Here is a 27627-nt window from a genome sequence, read left to right on the forward strand (position 1 = left end):
GAACCAGGCATTTCTAAGTAGTGTTTTCCCAGGAAGTTTGTACAGTTTATGGTCAGCCTCCCTAAAGTGATGGAGCATTTTCTCAGGTTCTTGTGCAGTCAGAATGGGAATTATGCCTGTAGCTTTAAGGCAGCATATACTTCTTGTTGGATAATTGTTCCAAAAGTTTTACTCGTGAGTCTGAACTTTTCTAGGGCATTATCTTCTATTTTGGTACAGTAAATAACACCCTAGTATGCTGGCAGTGGCACAAAATAGTTAAGAACTGTTAAGGAACTTTATGCATGTTCTCATTATTTCAAAAACCTTATTTGCAATGCCATTCATAAGGAAAGAAACAATGGTGCTAAGCGCAGAAACTGGTCTAAAGTGTTTTGTCAGTAAGAATTTTTGTACTGCAGATCTCATCAAAGTTCAGGTTGGCCAAGTGGTAGAGGTATCTATGCATCAATTTTGCATTGGTAAAAAGGTATATAAGCCCTGGAAGGAGACTTGCAGTGAAGTGTCTGTATTCAAAATGTGGTAGTTTACATTTGTATAGGCACTGGTTTGTAGCTTGCTCACTAAGGTGGTTAGATTCACTGTTTGTAGTAAGGTGCTGATGAACATGTTATTTATTTGTTTTTAATGAAAATATTAATTTGAATTTTATTTTCAGTCAGGTGAGGTTGAATTCTATCAGAAATACTCATTCTTTGCATGAGGACAGTCACTGCTGTAGTTAACATCAGCACAGATTCGGTGAAGTGGGAGGGCTGTGAGGCAGACAGGCGAAGAGGCTTTTCAAGACCCATCAACCAAACCCACACTGAAATGGTGGAACAGGAAGATGCACAGAGGCCATAGTCTGCCTTATGAGTAAGCTGACTCACTTCCCTAAATCCAAAGTGAAGTTTAAGCAAAATCACACACCTAGTTATTGCAGCTACCCGGAATGGGTTACTCGCTGTTTACTGTAGTAGTAATGGGGCTGTGAAGGGACATGCAGGGACATCAGTGATGCTTTCTTCCCCTTCTGCTTCTTGCACTTTCTCTTGTGCTCTGTGAAATCCTCCTGGAAGGCTTGCACTTGGCTGGAGCAGCCAGGAGAGGTCTGCTCAGGCCGGATTGGAAAGCTATTTGCTGCAGCACTTCTCTGCTGAGCCCCAGCTTCATTCTGCCTTCCTCTGGCTTTGTTTCTTCTATGCAGCTCTGCCCTCCTGTCTGCTTGCTTCTGTTGGCCAGCTGGCTGTGCATGGGTATTCTTCCCCTTCTCTTCTTCCAGTATTTCTCTGGTGAAATCAAACTGCAACTCTTTGAGAAAGAGGACCCCTGTTCCTATGCCTTTGCATAACCAGAACTGGCGATACACACCAGGGCTGGCTGGGCGGCTGGCCAGCTCTCCCCCTGCCCTGTGACAGGCGTGATGTATGACTGCAGTGGGAGCTAGGGTCATGTTCCGTCCTACACTTTTACTGTCCATAGCTGTTGCCAGACTATAAAACACAGGTAGGTTTCACATGACAGGTTTCTGGCCTAAGATGATGATCTGCCCGGAGTGTGCAGGAGTTCTGATTGTGGGCTGGCTCCAGGACTGCCAGCCAGGTGTGCCGGCCCCAGCCTGGGCTTGCAAAGGTGCTTCCCCTCCTGAGAGGGGAACTTCATTCCTGAAGGCTGGGACCTGCCAAGTGTATCCTTTTAGCTAGCAGAGGGCTCCTACCAGGACAGAGAATTACTGATTGTAGTAAGTGTATTTTCAGTGTCTTTCAGTTTGTTTTGTAAGACTGCAGTGCAAGTGGAGGCTTGTGCCAGGTTTTAGCCTAGTTACAGTGCCACTTACTGCTTGTTCACTCTGCCTCCACATCTTTCTCACCTGGCTGCCTACCAGGTATTGGCAACCTGACTCACTGAGTGAAATGGGTTCCTGAGAAAAGCGGGTGTATTCCCAGTTCAGGAGAAGGTAGTTGTGATACACTGATTTTGCTTTGCAGAGAATGCCACAGCCTTGCTGGTTTTTTCTTTCTCTTCCTGAACAGTGTTGGCACCTTGGAAATATGCACGTGTGGAACAGCAAAAGCCTATCAGGTACGAGGTTTGTCATTACCTGTGGAAAACTAACAATAACCACGAGACGAGGGTGAGACTAGTATGGAACAGGAGCTTGAGGGATGTGGCGTCAAGTTCTTGTGGGTAGGGACAAGTTAATTTAGGGGGAAGGAGGAGTCGGCTTTTTAAATAACTTGTCTCTACATCTTTCTTTGCAGCCCTGCATTGTTGAGGCAGGGTGCTAGGATGTCCAAGTGCATATCAATCACGAGCTACAAACTTTATCTAAGAAAACAAGTTCTTTTAGGTGTTGCATTCTAACAGCAACATGGCCAAAGGAACAAAGGGTGAAGGAACCAAATGGAGGGGTTGTGACTTCCAAAACCCTGGTCCCTAGTGTTTACCTCTGACCATGGAATTATGTGACAAAACTCCATAGTGAACAGAGACTGTGAGGACAGCTGGCTTTCTCCTAGCCATGGCTTTTCTGTAGGTAACTCCTTAGGGAGCATGATTTGTGCAGTTTGTGTTCCAGCTCTGACAGAGGGGCTTCCAGTGTGTAATTTTGTATACAGTTGCTTTCACAAAGAACAGGTGGTTTTGACCAGTTCTCAGGGGGTTGTGCCCATGCAGTGTGCAGGCGTGTGCATGCACATGTGCACACACATACGTATACCATTTCCACCTCTGCAGATTGCTGAGTATCAGGTCTGCCCCAGGCTCCCACATGGTGATGTATCACAATTGCACATTGCCCGGAATTTTTATTTTTTTACCACGTTGTTATGACTGAGGCAGCCATGTCATGCCGTCAGCTTTTTGTCGGATGCTGCAGCCATGGCACAACCCTCGTGGCCTCTCTGACTAAACTGTGGTGACAAGGTCAGAAGCCAAGCAACAGCTCAGCATGAACTGGCTGACAGCCTGCAGGACTATGGTCTCTCAAAGCAGATTGCTCCCAAAGCAAAGGACAAAAATAGCCAAATGAGGAGGAGGGCACTTACTAGGTACCTTGCTAACACACTTAAAGCTAAACCTTACTAAATTGCAATGCCTTGGTGTGTTTTCCCAAAGCACCTAGTAACAGCCATCAGCAGCACCACTGGTTTGTTAAGTTGTGACTTCTCATTCCTTTGACAAGCTGAGAAAGCAATGTTGAGAGGAACTTTACACCTCTGCAGTACTCTGGCCAAAGGTGCTTGGTTCTGTTTGTCCCTTGTGCTGTCCTGCTTGCATCATGTCCCTTCTGTGGCTTTCTACAACATGGAAATTTCCACATAGCCACCTCTGTCCCTCCAGCAAGACTGCAAGATGAAAGAGAAGAAAAACTGGCTGCAGCCCTGGGTGAAGAGTGAGGAACTGACTTGTGGCATATTTAGCTGCCTAAAGGGGAGGAGCAGCTGTTTTCTTCTTTTACTCTTGGCCAAATACTTCCTATAAAACTCTGACCGTCTGTGTAGGAGACTTTTAAGTTCTGTATTCTGAATGCAGAGGGGGAACTAATGGCAGAGGTTGGTGCGGTACCAGCCTGTGACCTGCAGCCTGTCTTTGATAGAGCGATGACTGTGCTAGACCTGCCCCAGTCCATGGAGTGTGGCAGGTGCCTGAAGGAGCTCCTCTCCCAGTTCAGTGATGGACCAGCCGCTCCCATGGTCCTGGCTGTGCTCCATGGTGTAAGAGCAGGGCGCTCACGGCAGCATGGTGTTTGTCCTCTGCTTGAAGGTTACAGAGTCAGTGCCTTTATGCATCACTGGGACTTTCCTACTTGCTGCTGTTTACCCAGCTCTTAGACATGGGGAATTTGCCATAAGCTGAAGAGTCTGAGTTTGGCTGCTTTTCCCCAGCTCAGCCACTGCTGGTTTCACTTGCAGTGAGCCACCCACACAGCAGCAAGATATATAACAGGGTGAGAAAGCGTGGGACTGCCTTCTTGGGGTAGAATTTCCACAACTGGCTCGGGGTTGTAACCAGTCCCTGGCTCTTGATGCTCCAAAGAGTTGCTGTGAGAACCAGGTCTGCACTGGCTGTGGTTGGCCATGAAGTTCATGCTCTTGGCCCTGGGTGAGCAGCCAGCAGAGGCCTCGGGGAGCTGCTCAGGCAGGCTCATGCCATGCATTCACTGACCAGTGCATGTGTCTGGCAGGCTCTGGGCCTGAAGGTCATGTAGGGCAGTTCATTGCTGGGTGGTCTGCTCCCCCACTGCCTAGCTGAGGCACTCCACAGGCATGTAGGATGCTCTGGCACAACCCGAGGGAGGCCACGGAGCCATCAAGTGCCTTGTTTCCTCCACAAAGGCTCAACCCATAGTTGAGCATGTGCTACCTATTCCGTGGCCTCATTCTGTGCTGTGCTGGGCCCCTGTGACAGACACCATCTGTTTGCTAACCTGACAGAAGCATCAGGGGTTCCTCCCTCTTCTGGCTAGGCCCCCTTTGCTGTTCTTGTGACTTGTCTTAAAAACCTCCAGCTGCGCTCCCCAGTGTAAAGGACCAACACATTCAGCTGCTGTCCGTGTTGTCTCTATCTTGTGCATTACCTGCTGTTTTAACTTCTTGCTGCTTGGGCACATCACTTCCCAACTTCTGCACATGCACAGTGACAGGATAAGGAGTGTGGAAACCATGCTCTGTAGGGCTGGTCACAGAAGGCAACCAAAGATGCAGGCAGCTTCCTCATTTGAGCATGAGCCTCACACCACAACCAAAGCCACCGTGGAGCATGGAATCCCCCGGCCCCTACATTTTGTAGGAACGACCTTCAGACTCCTCCTCTTGTTGCTGAGTGCTGTAAATATTTACCAGTGCTGATTTGGATGCAGATACACTGATGTGACACAATTTCATTGCATTAGTCCCTGTGCTCTACTGGAGCTAATAACCCCATGTTTTGGCCTTTTTAGCCTCAAAAAAAAGTTCCTGCCTTCTGCCACCTTACAATGAACTCTTACCAGTATCAGGAAAGCCACAGCTTCACAAAACTTGGACTGTCCCAAGAAAGTCTTGTAAAACTTTTTGGTTTCTCTATGCAGAAATGTATTTTGAATTTTTGAAAACATTGGTTACTTTGGAGCAATCTGTTTCCATGAAAATCCTGTTTATCCCCAGCACTGTTAATAAGCCCCATGATATTGCAAGGTGCTTCTCATAACTTTTGCTTGTTTGTCCATCCTGCCTTTTCTCCTGAAGACACAGTACATCCCTGCTAGTGACATGAGAAGCCACTAACTGTGGTAGGACTTTGTGTCCTGTAGGTCTGGGATGGAGCCAGCAATGCTGCTGGGGTCTTCGGTCTGCCACGCAGTCATCTCCTGCAGCTCCCTGCTTGCCACGTGGAAGCAGCATGCGGTGCAAGCTGTTAGCTTTTGCTTTGAAACTGCATCCACAGTCAGAGACTGAAAACGGCTAGCATGTTTCTCACCCTACTAGAGATGCCAGAAGCTGTCCAAGGCCCACTCAGTTGCGGCACCCAGCACCAGGTGTGGAAGGCCTGCTGGAAAACTTGTGGCCTGGTAGCAGGGATGGGATGTGGTGATCATTGACAGCTGTGGTAAAACAAAAGATCTAGGAGACTCGGGTGAGGCTCTTGCCATAAATAGCTGTATGCCAGCAGCAGAGCTCTGGTGTCGGTGCATCCCTGCGAGCAGAGATCTGAGGACCAGCTGATGGATGTTGGCTCGAAGTGGGTGGGTTTCTGCCAACCTGCATGAAAGGAGCAGGGAGTTCTGTCAGCACTGCTGGCTGAGGTGAGCGCTGTGCTTGCTGACTGTGCACAGTCAGTGCTCTTTGGAAGTGTAAATGCAAAAGATGTGACCTGGGACCAGTTTGAGAATGGCTGTGGTAGGGGAGGATGAGGCGCATCAGCTGAAGAGACAAGAAAAGGCTGATGCTTAGTTTGTGAAGCTGCAGGAACCCAGCTGTGAGGCAGGGCTCTGACAGACACGGAGGGAGAGTACTGCCCACGGGCTATCCAAAGAGGTCTAGGCTCTCAGAGGAGGGCTATGTGGAGGCTGTCTTGGGGAGGAGTGTGCTTTCCTATGGGCTGGATGTATACAGTGCAGTGAGGCATGTGGGGAGATGCTCAGGGCATGTTTTGCATGGTGCAGATGAGGTTGGTGGGTTTGAGCCTGAGGAGAGCTGTAGGTTTCTGTTCCAGATTGGCAGGGTGAGTTCAGAAGCACAGTCATTCCTGTTTCTGTTTACCAGCGTGTGTCTGGTGATTTCCTAAGAGAAGATACGAGCCTCTGTGCGGTCCCCTCCATGTGAGCAAGACATACACAGTCACAGCTCTGTGAAGGTAAGCCCTTTTCCTCTGGTGGGAGCCAATGTGATGTCCTCCTGCTGCAGCATTCATTAAGAATGGGTTCAGACTTGAGGTGTATCAGGGAAAACAAGAGGCTGAGCCCATTGTTGCTTGCTACAAAGAGATAACTAGCAAAGGGGAAAGGGAGGCAGGAGGGCAGGGTGCTGGGGTCTCTGTGGCTGGCACTCAGTATTTCCCAGACCAAAAGCACTGAACTCCCTCCGCAGCACCCTGTGTCAGCTCACAGGCTGCCAGCCTGGTGGGCTTTGTTATTTTTCAGCCACCTGCTTTGCTGACTAACACCTTGGCTTTCTGCCTGGCTCATTCATATTTTACCCCATTTCCTGAGCTTTGAGGTGGTTTCTTCTATTGCTTTCCCTTCCAGCAGAACACTTACTTGTGTCTCAGCTGTTCCTTTGCCATTTTTTACTCATTACTTATTGTAACGTATGATTATCTTCTTCCTATATGTCACCAGCCAGTAAAGATGCCTTTGACCCTAGCGTTATACCAGGTCTGTATCTTTAACGATGCTGAGAATATTGTTTTAATTCCATTGTGACAGGAAGAAAATACAGAGGTCGTACTGTTTTTGTGGGGTTTTTTCCCCCACATCATGAACTTGATAACTGCAAATGTCACCAATTCTCTCTTCTAGAGAAAGGAATTTTCAGCTCCAATTGTTATTTCCTCTGTGTGTCTTTATTCTTACTGATAAATAAATACAGATATAGCCCTTCTTCCAGTCATGGAAAAATGCATTTGGATCATCAGTAACCTTAGCAGAATGTACCAAGCCTTCCCTGGTGTGCTTGTTACACTTGCTGCTTGGTGAATGTTGCCACTGCAGGCTGGGCTGAGATAATATCTGGATGAAAGTAGTTGCCTCTTACCTCTAATCAATGTAAATCCATGTCAGTGGAACTGCCTCGGGTCTCCAAGTGCTTTTCCTTGGGGGCTGAATTCAGCTGCCCTGAAGTGCCAGGGAATCTTGGGTGTGGAGTAGTCGGTGCCCCACACAGCACAGAGTAGCTGTAGAGCTCTGTGCTGTTGGGGGCGTCACTGCATGCTGAACCCACCTTGCTTGGCTCCATGCAGGTGTATCTACGTAGTGTGCTCCAGGTGGCAATGAGTGTCAGGGGTGCTAGAGATCCTGCATGTGTGTCCTACATCACGGCTCTTCCCAAACTATGTGTGGTGGGCACGGTCCCTCTCAGTCCCCAAGAGAGAACTGGTGGGTCACACTGCGCTGGCCTTCCCAGGACTGACGAGCTGGGAGTATGTTAAGCATTTGCTCTGCAGGGACAAGACTACTTGTGGCTCTTCCCATTGCAGCACTCGCACAGTTTTGCATACGCGCATGCGTAGGCACAGTGCTAGGTGACAGAAGAGAGTCAATTACTGAGTCTCCACACATCAATGCATAATGAGCTGTCCCAGCCTTCTGTCAGGCCCTGAATGCTTCCCTTGGATTCGCCAGCAGCGAGCGTCACAGCAAGTGTACACACCTGAATTCTGTCAGTCAGCGTAGGATAAACTTTCTTCAATTAGAATTAAGTATCTTAGGAGCTCTGACTGCCACTGCTGCCCTCTCTTGGAGCTTGTTACCGACCTTCAGTCCTACCTCGCGTTCCTTGTCTCTGTACAGTAAACGCCTCCATGCCCCCGACTCACCCTCGAAAAACGGATGTTTTGGACCATCGAGGCCGGGGCAGGCAGCTCTGGACCACACTTGCCAGGTAGTGGCTGGTAACTGGGATGGCCCTGTGCTGGTTGTGCACTGCTGTAACGTGCATGGAGAAGATCCCGTTGGCCCAACAGCCATTCCTCACCGTGTTTGGAGCAGTCTCTGAGAGAGACTAGCTCTTCCTTCCGCACACTTTGTGGACAACTTACAGGCACGGTGCCAGGCCCAAGCTTCTTGAAAATACTTGTCTGAGCTGATGCTTCTTGTGGGTTGTGGAGGTTGTCACTGTTGGGTGCGGTGCGGGACAGCACAGGGTCTGTTAGGCTGAGCAGCTAAGCTAGACATTTCCCAGGGAGTTAGTAATATCTTTTGTGAGGGTAGCAGGCCAGGCCAGCGGTGTAGCTTTTGCTCCATAGTTACTCAGGGCTCTGCAAGGTGTGCTAGCACCATTATTTGTGCAGAGGAAGGAGGGAAGGAGCAGCATGTGTGATCGGTCCAAAGAGTGGTAGTCTGGCAGGCATGAGCTACACTACTTTAAAAACGTGATAATACGCATTTGATATAACAGAGCTAATTTTTAAAGCAAGATTACTGGTGGTACTCTAAGACCAACTGCTTTATAAATTTAAACATATTGCGCCTAAATGCATGTTCTTCTCAAACTTAACTCATTAAAAATGAAAAATTGCTTGTTGCACTGTTTTCTGTATAGCTGCTTAGCCTGCAGTTGTTCTCTGTTACTATCCTTTTGTTGTATATTAACTGAATCCCACGTTAGCTTTTTTAATAGTTTTGATTTAGACCTGCTGGCCTGCTTTATGGCCCAGAATACGTACAGCCTTTTATAAAAAATCTGGCATGTTTTGTAAAAAATCTGGCAACCTCCTGGGAACATCCCCTGACATATCGACACCTCGCCTTGTTTCTGTCTGCATACCAGCACAGAAGTTGGAGCTGCTCCCTTTTCCCCATGGCTGCGTATTCATTGCTCTAGACTGGGATCAGCAGCCTTTTAAGTCTGGATTTCTCCTTTTCAAACAGATGTTATGTATACTGGAAGCAGTAAGCTCATGATTATTTTTTTTTAAATATCTTATCAGTACATGACAGACAGACAGCTGCTACTGCTGAATATGGAGCTGGGACCTTCTGTCCTGAGGATCTTCTGACAGTCTTAGCTCTCTGTGGCCTGTGATTGTCCTTGCCTACATGAAAGGCGAGATATATTTTGTTCTATAACTACGGTAAAAACGTATTGTACTTGGACTGACCAGCTGTGACTCTACCCTACCTGTAATTTCCCTTACAGCTGCCTGAGGAGCCCTGAGGTTGGGTCGGGGCTGGCTGCTGCAGGCTGTGCGGCCGCAGCTGGGTGATGCTGTGCTGTGCCGAGACCCTGCCCCTCCTCTTGCGGTGCAGGGGGTAGGGGCAGCGGGCTCTGCAGCTCAGCAGGTCTCGGGGCTGAACACAGCTCACCTTCCTGCACCCAGCTGCTTTGTGCCCGCTTCACTGCTGCCATCTCTGTGGGTTATTCCAGCTCCCCACTGCAAGGCTCTAACTCCACCAGCCTCGCTATGACCTTTTAGAGCTGAGGCTTGTGAGTTTTTATTGTCTCTCCCACTTTTTTCTCGCATGAAAGTAAGAGAGCAGAGCAATACAGTAATAAATGTTGTGTGGGTGTTTGGACCCGAAGTCATTGCCTCCTCTGCTCACCACATCCTTCTATCAGCACAGTAATACCGATACAGTGGTGACGTCAACCCCCATTTATCACTGTGTATTCCAATACGCTACAGCCCTTCACTGTGCACAAGCAGGCTTTACTCTTACTCAGTGCTGATGAGACCCACCTGCTTTCCAGCTCCTGTTCATGCAGTGTCTGCAGTCACAGCAATGATTTAAACAGGCCAGCCATAGAAGTGTTGGAGGGCTGAAAAGCACAGCTGAAAGGACAGAGCAAGGTAATGCCAATGTTTCCACCAACTTTCCCTGCTGCCAGTTTGTTACTGCTTCATAGCTGTGACTAAATATTTCTTATAGCTGATGTGGCCCATGTGCCCCTGCTGTCATTGCTATTGGCCTCTACTGGGCAGCTAGAGAATCCCGTCTCCCTGTTGCTTTAGCTTTGTGATTAGATGGCAGTGTACATTGATGATGAATTTTTTTCAAGAAGGCGGCTTGGTTTTGCATGTAACTGGTGGAGTGAGGGACTTCCGCTCTTTTTTGCTTGGGTGTAGCTATGACATTTATTTTCTCATGCTTGGAAATACCAGAATTTTTTAAATTTAAACTGAGTTCTTAATTAGGGGGTGGGGGTGGGGGCATGTGTGTGTGAAAGTTTAGCTTAGACCGCATCCATCTTTGGCAGCTTATAGCACCATATTTCCGGATCCTTAACAAAAATAATCTTCATAAACGTCTGTGTCTCTATTGGTCCTATTTCCTATTCTCTGGTGTATTAAAACCTTGTAGCATCATTTTCATGTGCATGTCTATGTGAATGGCTAATCCACTTGATTACTGTGCCATCATACGCTGTTCCCTAGGATACTACAGGGTTTGCAGCAGTGGTGCCTAGCAGCTGCACAATGCTTGGACTTTTATAAGAATTAAGTAACTGTGTTTCAAGTATGCCCGAAGCTGTCTCAGAGTCCCCGTTTCACAGACAGAAATTGAACGAGGTAGTAGAAAGGATTTTTCTAATGCCAGACAGGGAATAAGTTCCTGCCTCTGCTCATTGCCCACTGCCATTCTTCCCTCCAAGTGAGCAATCACAGGAGCAGGGTGCTGACAGGTGGAAGCCGATGAGAAGGGTGCAACAGATGGAGAGATGCAGGAAAGGTAGGGGGTCTTAATCATACACTGGGATTGAGGCTTGTGGAGGGCCTGATTGGAGGAAGTTTCAGAACAGGGGCTGCTATACATCTCTCTGAAGCTATGAGTTCTTTAATCATCAAAGACCATGGAGACACTGCTGCAGAGCTGTATCATTCCCAGTTCTTCTGCATGCACATCCATGTCTTGTTGTGATGTCCTGGAGCACAGCCCGGTCAGACACACATCATACTGACGCTTTCTCTGTGCTCGCAGAGGTAGCAGTCCTTCCCCACCACCTGAGGTAGGAGAACTGCATAAGAAGTGAAGGAGATAAGTGTTGGAGTGATCAGTGGGCACTGGCAGGGGTAAGAGGTGGGACAGTGGAGTCCCAAGTGAGGAAGTATTGTCTCCTTGCTTCACCTAAGTTAGCAGATCCTACTACTTTTCTATCTTATTTTTGCTACTGTGCTGTTATTCAGGAAACTTCCTCCTAGATCACAATCTTGTTATGTTAACCTTTCTCCAGTGTGTAATGGCAGCCTCTGAAATCTCCATGAGGCGTCTTCCTGATGAGCTACTACCCAAGCTTGACCTTTCCCTGTTCAATCTTTCTGTCCCTTTGAATTGATGGTACTATCCTCTGAGCAGAGGAAGGCGACTAGGGAAGGCACTTTAACGAAACCACAGTCCAGTAGCTAAAAGCAGCAAAGACTTTCCTTGCATTGCTCTGTCCATTTAGGCATGAATGGGGGTAAAAGTGAGGGAGCTACAGAAATACCGTGAACATGAAACGGTGGGGGCACTGCCAGTCGGTCTTCAGAGCACTCTGAGGGCCCAGCCCTTCCTTTGCTGAAGAAGAGGCAGCGAGTCTCCTTTCCTGGCCTTACAGGGTGGCCGACAGTGGAGCGTGACCGCAGTGCTTCTGCAGCAGAGCACGGTGCTGATGGCACCACCCGCCCCGCAGCCCGGAGCGTGTGCAGGGGCTACAGCTGGTGCCAGGGCAGGGGGGCCTGAGGAAGGACAGCAGCCACCCTGGGGACTGTGTGCTCTCTCAGGGTGGGAACAGGCAGCAACAGGGCAGGTCGCTGGCATCCTGAGCTGGGGGACCCCTGGATATTCTAAGCCCAGAGACAATACATTCTCAGTACTTCACAGGGAGAAGGACGATTTCAAAAAGCATGAATCATGTCCCCAGGACGAGTGACCTGTAGGACCCAGTGGCCAGTTCATTCAGCATAGCTCTTCTGTTAAATGTGCTGCAAGGAACAGGGCCCTTGATGCTAGGAAGTCATGAGCAAATGCAGCGTCAGGAGCCTGCCCGTCTCGAGGACATCTGTTTCCATGGCGCAGTCAGTCTTGGTGTGAAGTTGGGTGAGCAGAGTTCGGTTGGCAGGGTGTCAGGTCCCTTCCTCAAAGGAGTGAGAATTTGGAGAAGAGCCGTGGAAGGACAAGTGGGAGCACAAGGTGGGGTTGGACAGTGGACTGTGTCTTGGGAATCAGGAACTGCACCACCAGGAGTGGTAATGATGACGGTTAGCATACAGAGAAAACTTGGAGAACTGGGAGCAGAGGGGTCAAGAAAAGCTGCTTCCTCAAGGAAGCGTATGATGCAGAAAGAAGGGCTGGAGTGAGGGGAAAGAGAATTTCTGTCCTGCCACTCGCAGTAGTGTGAGGGAGAGTAGCAGAATGCCTGGGGCTCGTTGAGCTGCAGCATGCACTGCGTCTGCAGGGAAAGATTGGCAGGAAAGGAGGGGCAGCAGCAGCATGGCTGCTCCCACCGCAGGGCTGAGGTGCTGCAGCCATGAGGTGTTTGTAGCACCTCCTGAGCGAGCCTTGCTGATCTCATCTGGATACTGTGGTGCCTTGAGAGCAAGTCTCTGAGCTCACATGGAGCTGCAGGGGCTTTTTGGTGGCTGCTAAATTTATTTTGCTTTCATTATTTGAGTAAGCCTGGGAAATTTTCAAATAGCACAAATACTCCCCATGTGGGAGAGGCCTCACTGGCATTCTGTCTGCTGAGTGACTGGATGTTTGTTGCTGGTGGTGGCAGAGGAGGCACAGGCACCCCAGGACCTGGGTCCTGCACCCAGGTCGGGGCAACCACCAGTATCAAGATAGGCTGGGGGATGAAGGAATTGAGAGCAGCCCTGCAGGGAAGGACTTGGGATGCTGGTGGATGAAAAGCTGGACATGGACAATGTGCACTTGCAGCACAGAAAGCCAACCGTATCCTGGGCTGCATCACCAGAAGCGTGGCCAGCAGGTCAAGGGTGGTGATTCTGCCCCTCTGCTCCACTCTGGTGAGACTCCACCTGGAGTACTGCATCCAGCTCTGGGGCCCTCAGTACAGGAAAGACATGGACCTGTTGGAGTGAGTCCAAAGGAGGCCATGAAGATGACAGAGGGCTGGAGCATATCTCCTATGAGGAAAGGCTGAGAGAGTTGGGGTGGCTCAACCTGGAGCAGAGAAGTATCTGGGGAGACCTTGGAGGAGCTTCCAGTACCTAAAGGGGGCTTATAAGAAAGATGGGGACAGGCTTTTTAGTAGGGCCTGTTGTGATAGGACAAGCGGTAATGGTTTTAAACTAACAGAGGGTAGATTCAGACTAGGTATGAGGAAGAATTTTTTTATGAAGGTGGTGAAACACTGGAATAGGTTGCTCAGAGAGGTAGGTGTTCCATACCCCATCCCTGGAGGTTGGACAGGGCTCTGAGCAACCTGATCTGGCTGAAGATGCCCCTGCTCATTGCAGGGCAGTTGGACTAGATTAGTCCACTTAAAGGTGCCTTCCAACCCAAACAATTCAATATCTGCACCAGGTCCTGCCAGGAGTTCTGGGTATCTTTTGGTGGCTGCAGCATGCTGCCCAGTCTTCACCTATACAACTTTCAGAGATGCCTCTGTGCCATCTAGTGCAGGGGTTTTTGCAGAGCTCGGGCTCTGCAGAGACACTCTTGTGTGTCCAATCACTGGCAGTGTTGCTGCTCTGTGTGGCACATGGGCCTTCCCTGCTGTCTGTGCATCCTTGCAACTTGCTGCCAACAGAAACAAGTCCCAAAACCAATGCAGGTTGCTTCTCCAAAGTCTTGTTCCCGGGCAGCCTAGCCCATTTCAGAGTAGCTTGAGAAAACAGTGCTGAAATCTGTACTGGGTATCAACAGCCAGTACTCTGCAGTGACCTCATTTTAAGTCTTTCTGTGGACGTCTGTGTGTTTCTGTAAATGTTAAATACTGTGAAAACACAGCCTTACTGTGTTGTGTGGCTTGAGGATCTGGTCTTGGAGCAGATGCTGTGGGCTGAGCAATCATTTGTATGTGATGCTGTTTCCTCATATTGTTGTAAACATTCCGCTGTCCTCTTCTCTGAAGACTTTCCTGTAGGTTCTCTTCACCAAACTGCATCATGAGAGCCTTCCCCTGAAGTGAGTGCTGTACACTCTCTTCTCTGCCACATGGGAGGCTGTTATTTTTTCGTCTGGTGTGCCTTCCTGGAGTTGCTTAACTAGATGCTCCATGCTTGTTTGACCATGGGTAGGCCAAATCAATGAGTTCTCACAAGCCTTACTCATACAGACCCACAGTGACAGTCAGACTGTATTTGACTAATTCACTGTACAGATGTTCAAGCCGCAGCAATGTCACTTCTCCTAGTTGCAAGCCATTTCTAGTTGCAGGAAACCAATGAAGAAAAAATGGGTTTGTACTTAACCCAAGTGCCTTCCTGTTGCATGGATAGACTGAGGCTGCAGCCACTTTTCTGCTTTCTCTGTGCACATGCCACTGGAAAGGAGTAGAGATTTCACTGGCCTGGTTCATGGCCAGCTGGCAGGGCTGTTGGTCATCCCCTCCCTTAGCCCGTGGGAGTAGCTGAGATGACTTGCCTAAATTAGGCACTTTACTTTTAGATATTTAAATGAAAGCAAGATTGATTCCACCTCAGCCTTCAACACATGAGTAGGTGGCTGAGCTGAACTTTTAGTTGTTTTTTTGGGTTCCTTTTAAGGTGGGTTTTGTTGTTTGTTTGGCTTTTTTTTTTTTTTTTCCCCAGGGCATCCAGTCTGAACCAACATGAGGAACAAACTGTGGCTCCAGAGTATTTCCTTCTTCCTTTTATTCCAGTGCAGTAAGTTCCCATATATCCCTTCCTGCCGTACACCCACATGATTTGTCTTGGTGGCCATTGGCACAGGCTGAGATGTGCATGGCACGAGGCTGCCATGGGACAGCAAGCACGAGATGGGGTACCAGGGGAGAGGGTTCCATGGGATAATAAGTTATGGCAGAGGCTCCACGGGCAGGATGCAGATGCATCCGGCTCCGCAGATGCATCAGGCTCTGCAGATGCAAGAAGATAACGCAGGTGGGCAGAGCTCACCCAGACTGCATACCACTCCAGGGAGCAGCACCAGTGGGGAGGGTGCAGAGGCAGTGCCTGCCTTGCATTGAAATGTCTCTCATTGACATTATAGTAGGATTTCCTCCCCAACCCCTCACCCCCTAAAAAAGACCACCCCACCTTTGCCATAGGGAAGGTTGTGGTGGCCAAGACCAGGATATCCCCAGGTCTTATGGCCACTGTTGGCAGGACAGCCAGGGACAGTGGAGCCCTTTAGTGCAGCTCTGTGCTGTGCCATCACTCCCCCGTTCCTGCTGGTTCCAAGCCACTGTGCAAGCTGCAGCTGACTCAGAGCTGACTTTCTGAACAGGTCAGCTGGACAGAAAAAGACATTGACAACAGTGTCTACAAAGAACAGGTGCAAGTTTAGCGTTTTGCATGCTGCTTCTAGGCAGAGCATTGGACCTGCTCCAAACCTAAATAGCAGCAAAGAACAATTCAGAGTTGTGTCTTCCTGCTGTACAGGATCATTGTGATGTCTGGTGTGAATTTTGTGTAACACAAGCCAGGGAATTACCCTGTACTAATTTCAGTGTGGACCAAACTAAATCTTACTGTTAGTAGTATTTGATTTTTGTTTCTGAAGCTGCCAAGGATGGACAAATCATCCTAGATCTAACGGGGCTTAGGACAATTAATTATTCCCTTCCCAGTAAAAAACTGTCCTCTTCTTAACTTTGTTAACAGATTCTTGCCCAAAGCTGCCCACTTGCAGCTTACCAGCTAGCTAGGAAGAGTAGTCCATTTGACTGATCGACATAACAGTGTAGAAGAATGCTAATTAGGGATACTTCTTAGCTTATCGGTACTTGCTGCGCTCTCTAAAGGAAAGCATTTTTTTGTAGGAGAGGAAAGTTAGGCTAAGGGAGAAAAAGTATGTTGTTCAGGACACTGGAACAAACCATGCTTGTACCAGGGCTCCCAGAGGAGCCTACTGAGGGCTCAAAATGAAAAGTTAAAACTTCATGAAAACTGTAGAACAAAATTCTGAAGTCAGTGTGAAACAAAAAAGTCAAAATGAAACAAAGTGACAACGACATAATTTGAATCACTTACAGTTTAATAAAGCCTGTGTACACCCTTGGGGCCAGCCCATCACAAGCATCCCCAAATTTCTTCTGTTGCCATCCTGACCCTGCGGGGGTCTGGTATGCAAACTTGAGTGTTGCCCAGCACTCACACAGGGAGGGCAGCCTGTGCTCTGGTGCAACAGGCCAAGGAAGAAACTTTTGTGATGAGTGAACTCAGTGGCAAAAGTTGGACTTCATTTTCCTTTGAACTTACTCTGGCCTGGAATAAGGTGGCACCCTCCATGGGACATGCCTGTTGTACCCTGTAACTGTAAACAAAGAGGCAACTTGTTTGTGAGGACTGTCATTTGATCTGGACAGCAGAACAGGTGTTTCTGGTCCATCAGTACTTACACTGCCTGCATTCCATGGTGATGGTTGTTCTCTGCATCGACGTTTGGCTTTAACTGTAAATAATCAGGCACAGCGGTTGTTGAGCACATCACACAGGCCTGCTTTTATCTTATGCAAACAACTCTTCATAACACCAAGTACGTTCAGCAAAGGGAAGGTAGGAAGCAGGGAGTGCAGCTTCTCTAACCAGACAAGCGGCAGAATGACAAAGGGAGGTGAACTCACAACGTGGTGGTTAGCATCACAGGGTTTGGGTGCCTGATGGCTGTGAACTAGTGTGTGCCTGTCAGGCTGGGGGCAGTAGTAGGGGATGACCCATGCTTGATCTGAGCATGGATGTAACAACCCTGAGATCTTCCCCTCGACGATGACAATTGTATACGTACACGTAAAGAGATGAATAGTCACTGCAGTACGCATTGTTTGCAGCAGCATGGCACGCTGCATCTCCTACAGGCCTGCCTTTCCCCCTCAGTTTTTCCTGGTGCAGTAGCGGTGGCTCTGGTCAGCCCAAGATGCTGTCAGGAGAGGACTCGCCAATGCAGGCGTTTCTGGCTCCACTGCTGTCTTCCCTGCCTTGAAATCCAGGGGGATAACTTGTGTGCGTTATGCACAGAACAACAGTGCTTTTGTGCAGCACATACCAGATACTGATATGTGATCAGCGCTCCTGCAGGACCATTAGAAGAGCGTAAATGCTGCTTTGTGATCACTTTCAAATTAGCTGATTTTCAGACCCACAAATGTAAATTCTACAATTGCCTCTCAAGTTCTCCTTAGAAGTCTGTTTCAGTTTAAGCAATGAATAAATTGTGCCTGTCATTTTGGTATCAGGATGATTTATGGAAATTATAGTAACTACAATTTTTTTTTTTTTTTTTTTTGCCAAAATTCCATGAAAAGCATATTCTGAGCCTCTGGAGCTGGACATGAAAAGCATTGATGCTGCAGATATCAGCTGTAGAAAATAATAAGCAGAGGGAATGGTAAAGAAATTACTAAAATACCACTTTTTTAAATGCACAAAGTGCCACATAGATGTCGTAAAGTGAAAACTAGACTCACAAAGAACAGTACTCAGCTTAGGAAATGGTATCATTGAAATGTATAAATATGCTACTGTTTCTGATGGGGTAATCATGCCTCTTTTATGTGCTACGTAAACTATGACTCTTGCAGAAATAATACATCACTCTGCTGTAGTGACTGTGTAAGAGGGGACAGAGATAAATTTGAAAATCCAGCCACAGTTTGGGCATTGCCTGGTATTTTGGCGCGCTGGAGATTGATACTGTGTTTTCTCTTTTCAAACCTACAGCTACGCGTTGTGAAAACCTCACTTGTTTTGTGGACTATGTACAGACCCTGTCCTGCATCCTGAGGAATGACTTGGGTGCCAGTTTGTTTAACCTCACTGCAACATGGTACGTCTCACAGGTTTCCCTCAGCAAAGGATCCCTGGTTCCCGTGTCCATGGCCCGCTACACACCCTGGCTCCCTCAGCATTGTTTTCTCACCCGCCCTGGGAATACCTTGTCCCTTGTTGCTATTAATGATGGAGTTTCACTCGTGCCTGCTGGCAGGGCTCATGCAGCTTGTCCAAGCCTCTCCTGGCTGCTGTTGTGCCCCAGCAAGGTAGTGGGTTCAGGTGGGCTGCACGGCCCTGGGGAGCACCTTTCCTTCCTACAGACACTTCAGCGTACCTTTCCTGCTTCTCTCAAAGATGCTAAGCTGAGCAAATAGCAGGAAAAAAACCCGTATGTCAAAGTTCAAAGATAATTTTTTATTTGAACATGTTGCCTCTCTTTCTTATTAATTTCTGTGCCTGGTGGTTCAGCCACAGATTAGTCCAACTACAGCATGTGATAGATGTGGACTTGTTTGTTTGTTTTGGTGGGTTTAGGGTTCCCGAGGAAGATCCAGAAAATACTGTGGCTGCCTGCAGTCTCCTGCAGTTGTCTAGGAACAGCAGTCACACCCAGTACATGTGCACTGTGGACATGACTGAACTCCCGGCAGATACAAAGGTGCAGGTGGATGCTACAGAGACAGCTGATAGGCAACGCATGATTTCCAAAGGCTTTTTTATGGCAGAGAACAGTAAGTACAAAACTGGTGGATTTGGTAAATACTGTCCAACCTTATGTCTGTCTGTTAGGATAGCCTGGGCAAGGAGTGAGCGTGGCAGCTGGTGGTGGGGTGCTGTGTTTGGTGTGCACCCCTCTGCACAGAGCACTGTGCTGGATTGTTGCCATTGTAAATGACAGAAACATTTCTGCTTGAGGCTGAGCTTAGAGCTCACTTGGCCCCAGCCTTTTTGTGGGGAAATTCCTTTTCCCCATGAAGCAGTAGGTGATAAATTTACACCTTAGGCCAGTCTCATGCCTCCCCTATGCAAGTGTTTGTTCTTGGCTAGAATCTAAAGGGCAGGAGGAATTGCTTTAATTGCAAATGCCACAAATGTACTCACAGCAGTCCCAGGAGGCTCTTGCAGTGATTGCCTAAACCAACATGACATTGTTGTGGGTCGTGCAAGGTGTTCCAGACACAATGGAGGTGGCAGTTCCCTGTTCTGGGGCAATTCCTAACCATTTCTCCTGCATGACAGGAAGGCTGAGTGCAATCATATAGCTGACTTGGTGGAACGCGGGTGCGTTCTGAGTTGTGCAGCAAACTGAAGAAAAGGGATGGTTAGCCCAGCACACAGGTACCATGTAGGTGTATGAAAAAGTATTTTTCTACTTCTGAAATTCTGCTTTCTGATTCTTCTGAAATTAGTGTCATCTTTTTGACAAATGCCATAATGTTTCAAGAAAGCCCCTTGCCCCCCTGACAGACTATACATTGGGTAGTGGTGCTTTGCATGTCTTCCAGATGTCCCCTTGCAGAGATGCAGAGGCATCATAGCTCACTGATGGACCCTGCAGACTAGCACTGGAGTTCGGGCATTACTGCTTCTTGATATAAGAAAACACCCTTCAGGGGACACAGCAGCCTGCCTTTTAGGCGCTTACAACACAGGGTTTTGCACTGGATTTATGTAGCATCCACTAGCCTCAGCTTTTTCTGATGTCTTCGTTAACACTGAGGGGTATTTCCCCAACTGTGGAAGTGACCGTGACTACACACGTCCTCCTATGCCATGAAAAGAACAAGGTGCTCTACTCTTCACATCTCCCAGGAGGTATTAGCCCCTTGTGCTATCTTCTCCTGCTTCTTAGGTGATGAGGAGGTTCAGAGACAGGCAGAAGGCACATTCAGAGAAATGTGGGCCTGACTTCGCTGTGCTGCTGAGGTGTGAGGTTCTGTGCACGGCTCAGGACTGCTCGGTCTGAGAGGCAGGAATGCTGTGGACATTCCTACACAGGAGGGCCCACCCCTGCCAGGGCAGCTTTGCTCTCTACTCACTCTGCATTGCTAGTACCGTGCTGGGCCACCTCTTGTGTGCAGTAACGTCATGAAGGGTAACACCATCCTGTCTTCCAGTCAAACCACAGCCCCCGTTCAATCTGACTGCTGTGTTCTCAGAAGGTTACAATATTTCTTGGGAAACAATCTACCAGAACTCTCCTTTCTACTTTTTGAATGAAGAGCTGGAATATCAGCTGCGTTACAAGAGAAGGACCGACACCTGGGAGGTGAGTGAGATGTCAGTTTATCATCAAGTAGGATGTGCTAGCAAAGAGGAGGCCAGCATAACCAGAACAGGAGCGCTGGGGAAAAGAAGGGGTTTTGTGGCTTAGAAAAGGTGTCTCTTTGCTTGCCTGGACTAAAAACAGGCAAAAGTGAAACAAGAATTGAGAAGCAGAAGCTGTTTGGAGAAATGCTAGATCCTGCAGGGAAGGCTGGTAGTTCCTTTGCTTCTCGTACTGCCCTGCAGGGAAGGATCCCCAGGGCCCGGTGCAGTTACTGACCAGCCAGAGCATGGCCTCGCAGAAACAGCATGAAAGCAGAGGCGATTACTTTGCAGGGCTCCTCACTGTGCAGCAGTGAGGGTAGTCACTCCAGCCCTGAGTGTCTGGTGTTTAATCATTCACAGACTCAGAAGACTAAAGCTGTCCATGAAGACAAACGGACACTGGTGATCCTGCCTTGGGAATTCCAGGCGAACACTGAGTATGAGTTCCAAGTGAGAGCCAGACCCCGAGAAGACACTGGCTACCATGGGTTTTGGAGTGAATGGAGTCCTCCACTGACATTGAAAACCAGCCCTGCCGGTACTTGCTACCAGCTCTCCTTGCCCTTTCAGTTGGTCTGATGTCAGAGAATGCTTCTAGAACTCTATTCAAATCTAATTAATTAGCAGAAATTCTAAATAGTCTAGTGAAGGCAGGCATGTTTGGCTTGCTTACGGAGTATGTAGTCCCAGGCCTGGGCTGACAGGTGCTGTCTGTATTGACCTTCTCACTGTGCTGCAAAGGCCACTGTACGGCACGGGTCACGGGAGGAGGATCTGGTGGGGTGGCTATAGGTTTGGGTGCCTCAGCAGGCGTGCAGCCTCTAGCTTCCTTCGCAGTGTCCAGGGTCCTGCTTGTAGCTTTCAGAAATGGGGAAGATGCAGTAAAGGTGCCTCCACTACTGGGGTTTAGTATTGCCTTCAGCTGAGGGGGTGGGGATGCTGCTCTGAGGGCTACATTCCGTGTCTGGGTTCTGATGGCTGGCCATGCTGGGCATGGGCATCAGGTTTGGTAGCCACCACTCCCACTCCACAGGGAGTGCACAGTACCTTGTGCACAAACATGCACCCGTGCTTGTCATGATGGAACAGAGGTCATGAAAATAGGGAGTCTTTTTTTCAAAGAGAGCAGGACGGGATGACTGTGGTCAATGTTAGCAGCATGTGCTGAACTTCCCTGCTCTCGCTGATCTGCAGCCCAAACTGAAGTATTATGTGGTGCTGTGGCCACAGGGTCAGGCTCCATTCGCTAATGGTTATCTGAGTTCCAGGTCTCGAAGGTGCTCCCTTCCACCACAGGCAGAGAGCAGCCAACAAGCCCTCATGTAATCAACACCTTTTCTTCACACATCTCTGGCCAGCTGCACTCTCTTTTCACTTCACGGCTCATCTGTGGAGGTGTCCCTAAACCAGGAGTCAGAAACACCAGGGGTCTGTGTCAGGGAGCTGTCTTGCCCCAAGCACGTTGGCTGTCAGTCTGTGGTACAGCCAGCCCATAAGGGCAGCTGATGTGCTGCTCCTTTCATTGATTCAGTCTTCTCCAAGCGTCCTCATTCAGACCTCATGTCTGCAGTGCTGGGCCCCAGGTGACAGTCTCAGTGTCCCCAGGAGAAAGTCTGGGGTAGAAATTGAGGGTACCTTCTCACCATTTCTTGCTTATTGACCGGGATAGAAATGCGAGGTGAGCCTGAATGACCTTGTCTCTTTCTCCAGCAGTGACACAGACAGCAAGCATGGGATGGATGCTGCTGTTTGGTGTTGTCGTGGCGATCACTGTCTCAATCACAACCTTTCTGGCCAAACAGCGGAGGTAAGAATGCTTCAGGAAGCTGGAGAAAATGCTTCTATTCTGTCTTGCTAAAGATGGGATGTTCGCATGCACCCTTCTTTGCAACTTGTATATCCATACACAGACCCAGCTGTGGGCCTGTGAGGGCCACCAAAGCATGGTCTCCAGCTGGGGCACTGCCAAGAGCACCTTGCTCTTCTCTGGGGTTCTGCTGCCGCTCAGCTGGCTCGGACAAGGCAATGGCATCTGGGGACTGAGCAGGGGCCACCCAGCCTCCTTGGGCTGTTCTCCTGGTCCTGGCTCTGCAGTTGCCACATGGGAGGAGTAGCCAGGGATGGCCTGCCCCTTTCCAAAGCTGGCACAGGCCCCTCTACACTGGCTGGGGGCTTGTCTCCTTTCACAGAGGAGCACGCCAGGCTGGTGCAGCAACGGGGCTGGTGCACCCCTCATCCACAGAAGTGCACAGGGCAGCATTCTGGCCCTTAGGGGAAAATGCACTTCCAGCACTTGGTGCTTTTCCAGGAAGGAAAAAATTAGAATCCCTTTCCTTAGTGTGAATATTGTGCACACAAGTCCTGAGGGCTGTGGCCCCACCTCCAGCGAGGCTCACAAGAAAGGCCATCAGACAGCTCTGACAGCACAAGGCATCCTTGGATCCTCAGCTCCTTGCTAATTTGAGAGGCCAGCGAGGCTGGGCAGGTGATTTCAGCTGCCTGAATTGGATCTGGAGATGCCTTGCTTTGCATCTGTAATGTGCGCTTAACCCCAAAGCCTTTCTCTTTTCTCCTCCAGCTTATGGAAGAAGATGACTTGCATCCCAGACCCTGCTCCCTTTTTCAAACCTCTTTACCTGGTACATAATGGAGATTTCAAGGTATAAATGGGCTACACGAGCAAGTGGAGCACATGACCAAGTTAAACTAAAGGGCCCGTCATGCTGTCCTGGACAAGGGATTCTCGTTAGTGCAGTGGGAGGGGGAATCTATCTCAAGGGAATTCCAGACAGCTCCAGATATAAGGACCAGAACTCCCCAGTGTCTATTCTGTGCCACAAAGGCCTTTATGTCACATCTGTGCTGCGTATTGCCTGTAGGTGCTGTCTCAGTGGGTGAGCTGAGCTCATATGTGATCTGTGAAGCCTGGGAACCTGAAGGCAGTGGACAAAGGGATACCAGAACAGTAACTGGGATTTTTCCAAAGCTCCAGTCCCATGTTGCCATCAAGGCCGTGGAGTAGACTTCGTTATAGAGCCAGATTTCCCACTCCAGCCTCTGCATTGACACAAGCTCAACATTAAGGCTTGTAGTCCTCTCTGAAGAGTCACTCATACAGATGATAGCTGTGCATATCGTCCTGGACAGATGGATGGAGCTTTGGGGGCAAATAAGTGCTGTGTGATAGTACTGTGCCTCCCTAGGAAGGAAGTGTCTTTGATTAACTGCCTAGCCCTCCCAAATTCTCTTCTCACTTAACACCAGCCAAGCTTGCTCATGTGGCAAAATGGTTTGCAAAGACTGCAGAGTGTGCTGGATTTCTCAGGATACAAAAGAACGTTGAGCATCCATAAATAATGGTTGTATTAAGCTGAAGAGCATCTCACAACACCGTTATCAAATTGTAAATGTGCTGGCATGTTGGTGCAGACATCACTGCCTCTTGCTGAACAAGTTCCTGGTGTTACAGCAGCACTGGTCAGAGACACTTCAGTGTCTGCTTTTTGTTTCTGCTTTTTCTTTGACCCTCTGGGAGAGGGACACCATCTGGGCCCTAATGATCTTCCTGTACTTTCCCACTGCTGCATGGCTGACATTTGCAGTGAGGTTAAGCAAGCAGTCTTGGATGGATGCCATTCAAGCTGACGCCTGCACTGAGCGTCTCTTCCTTCCTGTGTTCGTCTTTCAGCCCTATTATGGCTTGCCATATCTGCACCAGAGGGGTGCTTGAATCCCCTTGTGAGACAGGTGGCAGTGGTTGCTCTCAGGCAAAGGAACCAGGACCATGTGGACTCGGTGTGGGAATTCCTGAGAGTCACGGGCTAGTGCTGATAGTGGAAGTGAAAGCAGCCTGCGTGCCGAGAGCCATGCCGCTCTCAGGGTGAGGCCATGGGGTTCTCTGGTCTGTGGGAGTTACGTTCCTGCTCATTTCTAGTTAGGTTGTTCAGTGCTGCTGGGAAGGGAATGAGCCTCAGCTGCTAAAGCCAAGTTATTTCTTAAAAAAATTTGCAGATCAAAGCAGCAGTTGCCCACACAGCCACAGCACAAGATGCTGAGGCAAGGGGTGTCAAGAGGATGCAGTGACATCACTAGCATGTGAACAGGCTCGTCATTTTTGGCTAGCAAGAAAGTGATTGATGTAGGGCCCGTTCAACTGCATCAAAGCAAGTGGTTAGGTTATGTCTGTGACAAATGGTCAGCAAATTGCAATAGTAATGCTCTGCAGACAACAGTCCTGGACTGGGTAGGAAGCAGTGAAAATGTTAGAGGAAAAGTTAAGACATAAAAAGTGAAGGGAAAGCAGAGGAAAGTTGTTTACGCTTGTGTGTACATGTGTCTTTAGATTCATGTTGGGTGGGAGTTTGCAAAGAGCAGTCAAGAGGGAGTAGGAAATAGTCTGCCTGCTCAGTTCTAAGAAAGGGATTTCCTGCTGTTTCTTCAAATAGTCTTTTGCCCTTTAGGTGTCTTTCTGTCCATTAGGGCTTTAATAAGTTCTTTGTAGCTTAGTTTAAAAATAAATTAAAATATACTTGCTGCTTCCTGCTGTAATTAAGATTTTTCCATGCTCTGTGTCAGAGGGTAATAAGCTGTGTCAAGTTGTTCGTTTCCCAAATACTTTGCTCATGTCTAGTTATGGTGAGTGCATTTTGGGGCAGGAGGCTGATAAGATTAAGGCTGTGGCAACACCCAGCTCTCATGAAGCACTCTGTCAGAAGCCTTCACACTGTTTATGAAGCTCAGCATTGTTACCTATTTTATATGCAGGAGAAAGTGGTGCACTTAGAAGAGCCTTGGCACAGCCCAGCTGTTAGGCAAGTGTCAGACAGGGAGCAGAACCAAGTCTTGAGCCTGTGCTGTGTCCAGCTGCTGGGCTATAGAATCCTCTGGTAGGACTTACTGGCATTCCTTAGTGGCACATGCCTAAAGTTTTCTGTGATCTGGGTGTCTGATTCAGTGACTTCTTCAAAAAGAACAGAAACTTTTACATTGCTCTTAGGTCAGAGATGCCTTTACTTGCAGATATGGCTGAATGCACAAGGCTTGTGATCTAGAGATAATGCATGGCACAGGGCAGAATGTAATACTACTGGTGACACAGAAAGGCAAGATTCAGTATGCGGCACTCCCTAATCACCTGAGCGAGTGTTATCTGCAGCAGGCAGAGGCTACAGCTTTTGGAGGTTCCCATCCCCTGCCTACCCCCCTGCTTCCTTCTTGTCACTGTGAGAGAAAAGGCTGGTATGGGGCAAGGCATACAGAATCCCAGGGAACTGAGGTATGTGATGGAGCAGGGCTATCTGTGTGTTGGCTGGAGATGCAGCACATAAGGAAGGACAATCAGCTTCTCCCCCGGAGAAGCAGTGTCCAAGACAAGAGAGCAGGGACCCTTGGTGGCTTGGGCTGGGACCTCAGACTGATGCACGAAGGAGTGCTGCTGTGGGCACTGGCATTCTTTGCAGCATAAAGAAACCTGCAAAGCCATGCAAACCCCTCAAAGCTAATTATTTTCAATTATTTTGAGTCAGTTCTGCTGCAGCTGCCTGTGTCTGGTAATAGCAGCATCTCATACCCTGCTGTTTTGGAGGAGTCAGAGTTTGACTTTGCCTCTAAAAGCATGAGAACTTTGGTCATTTCTGTGGAGCCTTAATGATAGCAATGATAGAACCTGATTGTACTAATCTCTCTCTCCCTCCGTCCTTTTATGCAGAAGTGGGTTGGTGCCTCACACACAAAAATGACCCTCAATTTCTTTGAATGGGGAATAGTCCTTCCAGAGGTCCTAGAAGTTTACACCGTGCATCCTTCCAACAGTACCTCACAGGAGGAGCTGCGCGAGCTGAAAAAAGATCTGCCTTGCAAGCCCTGTGTGTCTTGCCTAACTGCCCCGGGTCAGGATAGCCAGTCCCTGCTGTCTAGCACGAACAGTAGCAGTGTGACTCAGGACCAGTCATACGGGCACTTGTCCATTGACACTGTGACTGTGGCTGATGAATTTACACCTTGTAACTGCCCGTGCAACTGTAACCGTGTGTACAGAGGACATGAGCATACCGGTGAGGAAGATAACAGTGCTGGAGAAACTGGTTACCCCAGGGTTAACGTTGACGATGAAGACAGAAGGACATCCAGTGGCTTGCACCTGGCTGACCTGAGCATGCAGGACAGAATACTTGCTTCAGGCTCTGTGTCCACAGACCACCTGGGGAGTGCAAGTGTCCCAGCCCACCAGCAAGTAGAAGGGGCTTTGGAAGGAGGGGTGGGGAGCATCCTAGAAGCACTTTGCTTGCAGCCTGATCAGTGGGATTTGGAAAACGCAGGTTCCCTACCTTCTCCTGATGGTGAGAGTGTTTCCTACAGTGAAGGCTCCTATGACTTCTTCCCTCACATTGCAAGGCCCGGTGATAGTTACCCGATGATCTGCGTAGATTTGGACACTATTGACAGTGGCTTTGTGGACTCGGACTGCGGGAGTCCAGTTGACTGTGAATTTGAGCAAAACAGTCCTCTTGAGCGGGAGGGGGAAGACTTTCCACGGAGCTACGTCAAGCAGTGGGTCTCCTGTCGCTCTGACAGCCCTGTCAGTGGGACACAGACAAACTAAGGACTTGATGTTGCCTTGCAGAGTGTAGGACCTTTTCCATACTGCGCCAGAAGTGGAGTGTTAGCAAAATTCAAGAGAGAAACAGTTTATTTTATGTAAGCCTTATTGCATACAACTGAAGACTGTTAGGTCCATAGAAATATATGCCTACTTCTATTGCCAGTTATCCTGTTAATGTTTCAAACTTGATGCATGACTGGCTTTTTTTTTTTAGAATTTTAGGTCAAACCCTTTATAATAGCAGAAAAAGCAACTGTACCTTGAAAATTACCCTTTGGCTTATGTAGATGTGCAAATTTTTTGACAGCAACCTTATAAAGAGTACAAAACTTTAAATTATTTTCCCTGGTATTCTCACATGACTTGAGATTTTGGGTGTACGTGGAGTCTTAGAAGCATAACCTGTGGCAAGCATGTTTGTTACATTAAAGTTCCCCTATGCTTTCCAAGCAACACAGGTGGTGTTACTTTTCCTACTAATGTCTTTGGCTCTTTAAGCCCAGCTGTAACAGTTTGTTAATTTTGTAGAGTCCTAGCCCTGTCCATGGGGTATGATCAAAACCAATTTCTCCTATAATCATCACAGGACTGTGCATCCAAGAGACCAAACAACTCGGGTTTCAGAAAGACTTTGCCTTTGCAGGTGGAGTCTGGAAGTGAAAAGTCTTCAAAACACATATAATTTCAGGCAAACTCTT

At 48.5% G+C, this 27627-nt stretch overlaps 1 protein-coding gene across 4 annotated transcripts; it reads left to right on the plus strand.

Moving 5' to 3' along the window:
• The first annotated feature begins 63 nt into the window (after positions 1-63).
• On the plus strand, positions 64-27382 carry IL21R (interleukin 21 receptor). 4 transcript variants are annotated; one of them, XM_055803453.1, is made up of 10 exons: positions 64-6318; positions 9873-9972; positions 14878-14952; positions 17968-18073; positions 18553-18749; positions 20136-20287; positions 20689-20866; positions 22039-22135; positions 22907-22988; positions 26036-27382. In XM_055803453.1, the coding sequence occupies exons 3-10, from the start codon at positions 14898-14900 to the stop codon at positions 26927-26929; spliced, it is 1761 nt and encodes a 586-aa protein (XP_055659428.1). In that variant the 5' UTR covers positions 64-6318; positions 9873-9972; positions 14878-14897; the 3' UTR covers positions 26930-27382. The 4 variants fall into 4 exon arrangements, with proteins under 4 accessions (XP_055659428.1, XP_055659427.1, XP_055659429.1 ...); XM_055803452.1 differs by lacking the exon at positions 9873-9972; XM_055803454.1 differs by lacking the exon at positions 64-6318 and having other exon boundaries at positions 9575-9972; positions 22042-22135.
• Positions 27383-27627: the final 245 nt, after the last annotated feature.

This window comes from Falco peregrinus, chromosome 5, assembly GCF_023634155.1.
Source record: "Falco peregrinus isolate bFalPer1 chromosome 5, bFalPer1.pri, whole genome shotgun sequence".
Taxonomy (NCBI): Eukaryota; Metazoa; Chordata; class Aves; order Falconiformes; family Falconidae; genus Falco; species Falco peregrinus.